The sequence below is a fragment of the Phlebotomus argentipes genome, unplaced genomic scaffold, assembly GCF_947086385.1.
Source record: "Phlebotomus argentipes unplaced genomic scaffold, Phlebotomus argentipes genome assembly scaffold_4, whole genome shotgun sequence".
Lineage (NCBI taxonomy): Eukaryota > Metazoa > Arthropoda > Insecta > Diptera > Psychodidae > Phlebotomus > Phlebotomus argentipes.
The window spans coordinates 8,272,055-8,282,667 of record NW_026776174.1 but is presented as its reverse complement, the minus strand read 5'-3'; the positions used below and the strand labels follow the sequence as shown (position 1 = coordinate 8,282,667).

Genomic DNA, 10,613 nt, shown 5'->3' with positions numbered 1-10,613 from the left:
AAAAACATTTCCTCCCATGTTCCACGTCCTTTTGACTCTTTCGACCGTTACAGTGTACTCTTCCTTGTGCTGTTTAACGTACTCTTACCTCAATCTCGGGCTTTGCCCTCGAGGGAAATGCTATTGATGTTCATTTCGATAAGATTTTCTCCATATTTCTTCTGGGACAAAATATTTAACATATTTATAGAATTACAAACTGATGTACTGAAATTAACATGATAATAAACGTTTAATATGAAGAAATATTGAGTATGAAATCATTCAATTTTTGATTAAGAAACCCTTAGAAGTGCATCAAATGCAGTAAAGAAAAATATTTTCGGAGAAATGCATCTGATATACAGGTATGTATGTAGTTAAAAGGTAAATTTTCATAACATTTCACATCTCTGTTCTGAATTGTAGGAAAAAATTAATAATACATTTTAATTTATTAAAAATGTTTCTCAAGTTCAAGAAGTCGTTATTTTAAATATGTAATGTTTTCCGCATGGTGGCGCTGCTGCCCATCGAGGAGATCTTCAGTGACAACCGGACGGCCATATTTGACCGAGGAAGAGTTTTTGTGCACTTCTCCAGGTGTAAACTTGTTCTATTTCGCAGTGATTAAGATGCTTTTGCCGTAAAAGTGGCGTTTGTAAGTGATAACCAGAGTTTCGAGCGTTATTTCCTCCTGAAGATGCAGGTGAATATGGGGAAATACAGTGAGAAATGGGCTGAGAAAGGCGGCACTGAGCGCGTCCCAGATTCCCAAACATTCTCCGAGGGATGGTTTTTTGCGTGCCTCTGGGGCTCTTTATGACGCATTTTCTGGTCTTTTCAGCAAGTGGACGATCCCCCGTATTTGTCTGTCGGCACGGAGGTTAGCGCTAAGTACAAGGGGGCGTTCTGCGAGGCGAAGGTCCGCAAAGTGGTCAGGAACATAAAATGCAAGGTGGCGTACAAACAAGGCCTTGGCTCCGGAACCGTGTCAGACGACCAGATAAAAGGGGGCAATCTGCGCGTGGGCGCCACCGTGGAGGTGAAGCATCCTGACAGGAGGGAGTTCGTAGAGGCAACCATCACGAAAATCCAGGACTGCTCACAGTACACGGTTGTCTTTGACGATGGAGACATCACGACGCTTCGACGGAGTGCTCTTTGTCTGAAGAGCGGGCGTCACTTCAACGAGAGCGAGACACTGGACCAGCTGCCTCTCACCCACCCCGAGCACTTTGGCAATCCCGTCGTGGGCGGTCGACGTGGAAGGAGGTGAGCTGTTATGGTAGAAAAAAGAACTCTCCAGACGCTAAACTGTAGTTTGTACTTTGTCAGGTCCCGTGCAATGCACGATGACAGCTCGGATGAGGAGGACGAAGTGGAGAGCACCAAGCCAGCGCCCCATGAAAAGGAGGAGCACATAGGAAAGGTGGTTTGCGTGGAGAGCACTGAGACGAAGAAGAAGAATCAGAAGGAGAACTGGTTTCCGGGTCTCGTGGTGGCTCCCACGGCTCAGGATACTGTCAGAATCCGCGTGAAGGATGAATATCTGGTGAGATCGTTCAAAGATGGGCGCTACTACACCGTGCCCAAGAAGGAAGCCACGCAATTCACGCGGGAACAAGCTAAGAATCAGGATGGCGTGGCTGTCCAGGCGGCTCTTGAGTATCTCGACAACGACACACTGCCGCCACATTGGGACAGAGACGCTTTGTTTGGCATTTCGGCCAGCTCGAGTGACTACGATCAGGAATTCGATTCAGACAGTTCTGATGACGAGCCTCGGGAGGAGAAAGATCACTTTGTGGCGCAATTGTACAAATACATGGACGACAGAGGCACTCCTCTGAACAAGGGCCCCTCAATCGTGAATCGTGATATTGATCTCTATCGCTTGTTCAGAGCTGCTCAGAAGCTGGGCGGCTACAATCGTGTCACGAGTCAGAATCAGTGGAAAGCCATTGCTTTGCGATTAGGATTCGTCCCGGCGACAACAAGCATCACTAATCTCGTAAAGCAAGCGTACAAAAAGTTCCTGCAACCCTTTGAAGAGTTCAACAGGAAATTGGGCTGCACGATGGTCGCTCATCCGCGGGCAAATAGGATAAAGGGCAGAAGTCTCGTGAGAGCAAACTCAGTGGCGTCTCCGAAGCCTGTTGATGGCAAGGAGACCAAATCTGTCTCGTCAACAGCCACAGATGAGTTTGAGAACAGTGAATCCAGTTCGGAGCCCACAAAGACGAAGAGGAAGCTGTCGACAAACAGTGGAAATGGGAGTGGAACGGCCAGGAGCAAGGTTGCAGTTGTTGAGAAGGTTGAGGAGAAAATTCCCAAGGAGGAAGAGGTTGAACCTCCGCCAAAACCACCACCCAAGGGCAAGGCAGCCAAGGTGGAGAGAGATGTTAAGGAGGAAGTGACATTGGTGAAGACTACAAAGGCAGCTGTGGCAAAGGAAGAGCCGGTGAAAAGTGAAGTTATCGCAACAACTCCCACGAGTAGCGCCAAGAAGGAGAAGGCGACTCCCAAGGCGAAGAATGATGATAAACGTGGACGAAAGAAGAAAGATGCTGAAGCTACGGACAAGGCAGATGTCAAGGAAGTCAAAGGGGAAGCAAAGAAGGTCTCAGAAACTACTACAGCCGATGACTTTCCTGTGGAAGTTGGGGACAAGTTGAACGTGTACTATCACGAGGAGACCGTGACGTATGAGGCGAAGGTAATTGAGAAGTCCACACAGAATGGCAATCCTATCTTCCTGGTGCACTACACAGGCTGGAATACACGGTATGATGAGTGGGTTCCTAAGGACAGAATCGTGGAGAATCTCACGAATAAGCAGAAACGTACAAAGAGTGCAACGACAAAGAGCACTCCGACTGTGGATAAGCCACCATCTATGCCGCCGGTGAAGTCTGCGGCCAAAAGAGGCCGTGGAGGCTCCAGGAGCGACTCTCAGCCGCCAAGATCAACTACCCCATCTTCCATAACGTCCAACTCTAGCAGGACAAAGTCGCCAGCCACTCCAGCGCAGCGAAGAACAACTCGAGGACAGCCGCAGAACATCAGAAGAACTTCCAATAATACTGACATCTCATCACTGCACACGGAATCGGACACAGACTCAGATGAGCCCGTGAAGAAGCCTAGTCGTGCCACTACATCCTTCACAATTCCCGGAAAAGCTGGTCCGGGAACAGTTCCACAATTGCCGGAGGCTATTGTGCCCGTTGTGGCCATGAGGAATGTGGGGAAGGAAATCCAGGCAGCGCTGAAGGAGGATGAAGAAGCCACAAAGGGCAGGGATTACGACCTCAATCAGATTAGATCGGAATTGAAGGGGTTCAAGGAGATGAAGTCTCCATCTCCGGAAGCAGCTGAGCAATCGCCAACTTCCAGTTCTCATCACGATCATAAGACAAGTCTATTTGATCTGTCAGACTCCAATACGGATTCCAGTGAGCAGAAGAGCGATGTGGCCAAGGGCAAGCTAACGTCTGGCACATCTTCGGAGTGTGACTCGTTTGGGGATGATGACTCGCAATCGTCGGAGAAGCTTGTCAAGTTGGAGAAAGCGCAACCGGTGAAGGCCGAGAGGGTGACTAAGAAGTCATTGAGTGAGAAGAAGAAGGAGGCTGATCTGTTGAGTGATAAGAATGTAACTAAAGTGGCGGTGAGTGTGGAGAAGATGGAGACAAAGGCATTGACGGGGAAGATGCAGGGTTTCAAGGGGAGTCTTGCGGAGAAGAAGAAGGAAGAGAAGGCAGCAAAGGCGGAAACTCCGACGAAGAAGACAACAGCTAAAGGGGAAAAGACTCCGACGCCGAGGGCAGAGAAGAAGGCTGTTGGTGAGAAAACCAAGGCTCAGACAACACCGAAAACGACGAAAACTCCTGCTCAGGATAAAAAGGAGCCGCCGACAAAGGAAGCGCCAGCTGAGGGAGATATTTATGAGTTCAAGGAGCCAGAACCTTTTGAATTTGAAAGTGCCACTGGTGGAGGTGCTAGGAAGATGGCCACACCGGCAACTGCTGCAGCGGAAACCACTCCTCCAGCTCCTCCGGAGAAGAAGGGCAAGAAGGCTCGTCAGCCGCCCGAGGACACAGAAGCTAAACCGGCAGGTCCAGCTGCGAAGAAGGCCAAGAAGACGCCAACAAAGGCGGTGGAAGTTGAGAAAGTGAAGCCACTGAAGAAGGATGAGAATCTAGATGCTCTCATTCCTGTCCACTTGATCCCAATTCCCAATGTGAAGCAAACAACATCTCAGCCACCAGTAACCACCGTTCAGGGATTGTCATCGGATCCCTTTGATGCTCTCAGGAAGAGCCCAAGCTTCAATTTGGCCAACACACTGAGTAGCAGTTCGCCAGAGATGCCAACAATGTCTTCAGCTCAGGAGCAATCGACTTCCAAACTGCCCATCTTCACGGATGACAAGTTTTTGAAGATCTCCGCCGACGTGAAGCGTCCTGTTGAGAGCTTCAAGAGTCCGGCTTTTGTCAATTCCTTCACAAATGTTCTCGACGCTCCGTGTCAATTCGGGGGCAGCATCAAGGATGTGTTCAAGGGCACTGAAGATGACAAGATGAAAATTGATGCGACGAAAGATCTCGAGACAGCTAAGAAGATGTTCCTCGCCTCGGAATCTCCGTTTGATATTGAGAAACCACTGAAGATTGAGGGACCTTCCATTGCTGATAAGATACTCATGAAATCCCTAAGTACACAGCCATCAGCAGGAGGTGAGGTGAAGACGGAAGAGTCTCAATTATCGCCAGCTCCAGCCACTATCAAATCACCGGATCCTACGCAAAATGCCGCAAAGGTTGAAGTTCCAACGCCTCCAGTTCCGCCTCCGGTGAAGTTTGAGATTCCACCGATGGTGGTGAAGAAGGAGGTGGAAGTGAAGGTGAAGACACAAGCAGTATTGCCGTGTGCTGACGCTGGAAAGGCGGATCCGGACATGCCTCCGAAGAACAATGATCTCTGCGAGACGATTCAGAAGCTTGAGTCAGCCATACAGAAGTCCTCAACTCTCAATCGCTTCACTGAAGATTCGTCGGACAGCACGGATTCGGAGCAGAGACTGGTGATTGAGGATGAGTCACACAGTTCAGAGGCGGTGCAGTCGAAGGAGGTGGAGAAGAAAGAGGCGCCGCAGCCGGCCAAGCCCGAGAAGAGTCTCACGGTGCCTCCTCTCAAGGTGGATAGTATTACACTGAAGGAGGAGAGTCTGTCCTTCGCCACGAAATTTCAGGAATCACTCTATGGGATTAAGTCTCCTGAGAATCCAGCAAGTGCAACGAAAATTCCACAAACTCAGTCTGAGAAGGATCCTCTGGCCGTGATGAAGTCGCCTTCGAGTGAGGATACAAAGCCTGATCTCACGTGCAAGGAGTCATTCGATGATTTCTTCACGGAAAAGAAGGAGGCTGTTCCGGAGGGTGGTCAGATTAGCGAGTCTTTCTCCTTGCTGCTCTGCGAAGAGACCATTCCGTGCAGTCCGGTGGCCAGTGGACATCTCCGTGAGGCTGGTGAGAGTGCCAAGAGACTCCACAATCCGCATCCCATCACAGCGGACATCAAGCCGGTGCCAATGGATATTGAGACGACTGAGGTGAAGGTGGAGCCTCAGAGAACACCCAACAGCTCTCCAAGAGACTCCATTAGTCCCGATGACCGTGAGTTATTTGCTTTGGTGTTTTTATTGTTGGCGAGGAGAATAGATGATAAAAGACATTTCTCTTTCAGGCACTGAAGAGTCTGGTGTTCAGAAGAAGCGCAAGAGATTGAGAAAGTCGTCGGAATCTGAGGTGACGACGCTGCCCAAGAGGCGAAAACCTCCCACAAGGAGAACAGCAACATCAGCAACAAATGGATCGGACAGTGAAGACAATTCTGATCCGAGCAGCACTCACAGGACTCACGTGAGGAGATCTCCCAAGCCATGCCAGTACAACTTCCTCGTCCAATTGGGTGAGTGAATATGGGCTGAGATGATTTGATAGGATGTCCAATTGACCAATGCTTCTGTTGTCTCTGCAGATCCAGCACTGAATAGTGGTCAGCGCATTGCGATATTGAAGAAGAAGATTCAGGAGTTGCGCAAGACGTACAATCAGATTAAGGCGGAGTTGGCGAGTATCGACAGGCGGCGAAAGAAGCTGAGGAGGCGCGAGAGGGAGAACAAGAAGAATCAACAAAAGGCGGCGGCAACTTGAGCGTCTTTGAATTGTACATACAAGATGGAATTCCTCTACATAGTGAGTAACATCATTTGACTTTAGTTTATGATTTTTGTAAGCATTGGAAGTTGTATTTTGCTTTTGAATCCTCTTTTATGTAATGACTTATTTTTTTTTAACCTTTTACTGTAAAGTTTCGATACGAAATCAGTGAGAATAAAGGTTATATTAGTAGTAAATTTCAGAGAGAGTTTCAGTGGAGATTTTGGTTCTTTTGCAAAGAGACAAATCGAAGTAAAGTAATAAAACTGGCGTCGTTGTGCTTTCCGAAAATATATTTCTAATAATTATAATGGCACTTTGATATAATATTAGTCTGTCTGGCCAAACAGATTTCTCATTCACAAAATATCACATCAATATATTGTAAATAAATTGCATTTTCCTATATTGAAATAATACAGTAAGAAATCTGATTATTACAAAATATATTTACAGAAATATATTTTACACATTTTCAGTCGCAATTTTTTTTCCATGAATAGTTTTCCTTTTTTTTGCTTCATATCTCAATATAAAAAGTTTGATTATACATATAAAATTCTACACATAACTTCAATCAACATTTCACGCGTTCTCTCTTTCACTAACACTTAAAGGCATTTTCAGTAGGGCGAATTTCCCTTTGCGATACATTTTTGATAGAACATATAAGAATTTGTAGAAGTAAAAAATATTTCTCACATAGCTGCGCTTTTCCTAGCCTTAGATAGATAAAATGGGAAAGTCACGTTGGTTTTTTTTATTAAGGAAGATCCTGACTGAATAAGGCCTCATTCGTCAACTTGAGATTATTATAGCATATTTTAAACTTGTTCTCTTCATTAACACATAACAAGTGCAAATGTTATATTTTGTCAACTATATGATGTTGGAAAAATAGTGTGGAAGCAATTTTGTACTGATAAATCGTGATTATAAAAACTACTATCAACTAATATAGTATCATTTTTTTCCCTAAAATAAGACACATTTCAACACCCAGGCAAGAATATTCTGATCAATTGCAATTGAATAGGAGATACAACTTATATTGGGGGGGATAATAAGTGAATATAATTTTGGTGATAAGAGAATAAATAGGGAGTAAATAATTGCCATTGTATAGAGCGTATCATTTTGGAAGATATTCCCCATCAGTTCGCCGGGAACTTGATAAAATGATGTAGAAAAGACGATGGAGTTTGGGATTCTTGGAAGCAAGAATTTCAAAGAGCTTATCTACTGTGACAGTCCGAAGAGCTTCAGGGCATTGAAGGCAGTGGCCAGAGCCACCTCTTCGGGTGTCTTCTTCATGAAGGCCGCAATCATTTCCACGATTGCCGGCAAACTACATGGTTCGTTGCGTTGAAAAGTACAGTATCTGTGAAAGGCAATTTGAGTACAATCAGAGATATTTTCGAGTAGGAATTCCAATTGGGAAGGCTTCTTTACCTGTGCAGAAACAGCAAAGATCTCTCAGTAATAGCAGTCTTCACGTGCTGAGGCAATTTCGATGCCCTCGTATTTGGATACATAAACGGAGAATCTGACTCCACCAGCAGCTTGTCCACTGACAGAGTTCCGTCCTCCAGCAATTTACGGACACCGGTGTCCGATTTGTCCTGCGAATACAGCCAAAAGAAATGAGTGATTTTACCCACTGTTATGCAATACAATTGCTTGTGAATCTGAAGAAACTGAAAGTGAAACATTAATGCATGGAAAATTCCAATATATACACGACAAGGCAGTGAGAATTTGCTGAAAAACTGCCACGGAAGGGCATCGAATCGGAAACATCTCGTAAGATGTTATGTAGGAGATCATGATCGTCTCTAAAAGTAAAACGAATGGGTGTTAATGAAACATTTACAGTGTGTGAAAATGTACTGCAGATGCAAATTAACACCTTGATTGCTGCCAGACCGCATTTCTTTTATTGGCGCTCGCGCACTCTTTATCTCTTGAGATTCATTCAATTGGCCTGTTATGTGTTTGTGGGGAGAGAAAATATACACAGTGTGAATGTCTATTTTTACCGACTTTGAACGCATTTTCATATTTTGCGTCTTCCTTGACAATACATTGAAATGCCGAGGAATTTGTGTTTACAGTTCACAACAGATATAACTCTTGATTTTTTACATAATTCATGAGACAAGGAGGAATTTCTTCTGTATCACGTGAACTTATAAATATTGCAGGCTCTGTGGGTGGCATTTGTGTTGATTTTTTCTTTATCAAAATAGCAAGACAAAATGTTAGATGAAAGGTAGAAAAATATACTTTTGAGATTGAATTTAACCCAGAAAGTCAATTGGAGATCATATTGAATTCATTGATGAGTCAAATATGTATGTTACGTGTGGTGATCCCATTGTGATGATTATCCACCCCATTTGGGTGGTAATTGGTGAAATTTTCGGTTAAACACACATTATAATTCATCTTAATTGGACGACGCTGTGAAGCGTGATTTTTTTTTGAAGAACCGTAAACAAAGAGATCATCAAAATTCCCCCCTAAATTTATGAATGAGGAATGGAAAAATACGCGGAAAAGTGCCCAACAGACGGCACACACGTGAATGAAGTGGATTTTTAGTTCAACGACACGGACGAGTAAGATTGAACCACATTGAAGGGCAAGCGGGAGGTTTTATCGTCGCGTGAAGTAAACACTGTAATCAATCGATTGTCACTGGTGTGTTGTTCCCAAGAAAAGGGCTGGACGATGGAGGAGAAAAAAAACCACCTGACGGAGTGTGGATTTCATGTGGCCATTTGGACGGGAGAAATGACCAGGGAAAAAAATTGATTGCGTGCCTGATTACTAAATCGCGGAACGACCAAACGGCTCTGAGAACTATAAAAAGTGAAATTGCACACTATTTATTGCTTTAATACTCTTTTTTTCTCTCTCATTTGGTGTGTTGAACTCTTTTTGCGTGAGTGGTGTTTGATTTTTAATATAACGTAGGCGGGAAGAAGCAAGAAACTGTTGCATTTTCACTTTTTTGCGGAATCTCTTTTTCCCCAATTGTCGTGCATGCTCACCTTACACAAGTAGCCAGTTAATCCTAAGAAGAACCCTCGGCCGAGGTACTTTAGTGCTTCGTCTGTGGTGCCCATAAAGCCTTTAACAATTACTTGTGGCACTTCCGGATATCTGCAGAGAGATGGGAAATTGTCATGATTCCGCGCGAGCGACAAAGGAAACACACTCACTTCTTGAGTATCTCCAGGACGTCTTCTTGGGCAGATCTCTCATGGATGAGGAGCGGCTTGTCGAGTTCGCAGGCGAGTTGGATTTGCTTCTCGAAGATCTCCTTCTGGACCTCCGGTTCGGAGAAGTCTCTTTGGTAGTCGAGGCCGCAGGGCCCGATGGCCACGCACTCGGGCGCCTGGGCGATGGAGCTGAACTCCAGCCACGAGTCCAGCTCCTCCTGCACGGACTTGGAGTCGTGCGGATGAATTCCGGCCGTGGAGTAGACAATCCCTGGGTAGATTCGCGACAGTCTCAGTGCCTCCTTACTGCTCTTCACCGATGAGCCCGGCACCATGATCTTCTGGACTCCTGACAGAGACAATGAGATACGGGGCGTCAGTGTGGCCTCGACGGGGCGTCTAAAAATAGCCCCTGATCGCATCGTGCGTGGTCCACTTGGTGTGTGGCGAGGGAAATGTGTCAAAATCACGCACACACTCACGCTCAGGCTCACCTGCATCTTTCGCCCTCTGGATCACAGACTCCTGGTCCCGGGTGAACTTCTTGTGCACGAGATTCGCCGCTGCAATGGAGGAAAAATCGCGTGAGTCATGCACTGACATCCCCAAAGGCGCCCCCCTGTCCAGAGAGACCAGCGGAATGTCCAGATCTCAGGGCATTGCTGGCCACGGCCGCCTTACCTCCGTCTATTAGAATAAGATTCTCGTAGAGATGGTCAAAACTCTTCTCATCTGCCATGCTAAGCACTGGGGTAATTGTTAATGCACTTTATAAGGCACCACGTAAAATGTTTGTTAAAACTATACTCCTCCTCTGGCCACTTTCGTTCGAATGAAGGGGATTTAATTGTGTTTTGACGATTGAGCGCTGCCCACGAACCACCACGAACCGACGAAAAGTCACACGCGAGTTGACTTGAGAGGTCTCAATGGAAAATTCCACAGAAGCGACGGATTTATCCCACCATTGCTCATCTCTTTATTTCATTCTCACATAACTTTATGCATTGAATTGCATTGATTCCATTGATTTAGACCTCAGCAGTACTCGATAAAGGTATAGAGATTTCTACAATGGGTTTGTAGTTTCCTTGAGGTATCCATGCATGCAAGAAATATGAAATGCAAAAGAAGCCTGTTTTGAAATCTCATTAAGTCCACGAGAATTCCACTGCATTCC

General features: G+C 45.7%; 2 protein-coding genes across 3 annotated transcripts; one reads left to right on the top strand and one right to left on the bottom strand.

The window, feature by feature from the left end:
* Window positions 1-513: 513 nt before the first annotated feature.
* LOC132257387 (AT-rich interactive domain-containing protein 4B) lies at window positions 514-6,477 on the top strand. Of its 2 annotated transcripts, none has more exons than XM_059754254.1 (5): window positions 514-688; window positions 827-1,254; window positions 1,303-5,660; window positions 5,731-5,955; window positions 6,025-6,477. In XM_059754254.1, the coding sequence occupies exons 1-5, from the start codon at window positions 683-685 to the stop codon at window positions 6,198-6,200; spliced, it is 5,193 nt and encodes a 1,730-aa protein (XP_059610237.1). In that variant the 5' UTR covers window positions 514-682; the 3' UTR covers window positions 6,201-6,477. The 2 variants fall into 2 exon arrangements, with proteins under 2 accessions (XP_059610237.1, XP_059610238.1); XM_059754255.1 differs by having other exon boundaries at window positions 1,318-5,660; window positions 6,025-6,476.
* Window position 6,478: 1 nt separating this feature from the next.
* Window positions 6,479-10,316, bottom strand: LOC132257388 (3'-5' ssDNA/RNA exonuclease TatD). Its single transcript, XM_059754256.1, has 6 exons — window positions 10,115-10,316; window positions 9,928-9,996; window positions 9,434-9,782; window positions 9,263-9,374; window positions 7,659-7,828; window positions 6,479-7,587 (listed from the first exon to the last, which is right to left on the bottom strand). Exons 1-6 carry the CDS (start codon window positions 10,170-10,172, stop codon window positions 7,446-7,448), a joined length of 900 nt encoding a protein of 299 aa, XP_059610239.1. The 5' UTR covers window positions 10,173-10,316; the 3' UTR covers window positions 6,479-7,445.
* Window positions 10,317-10,613: the final 297 nt, after the last annotated feature.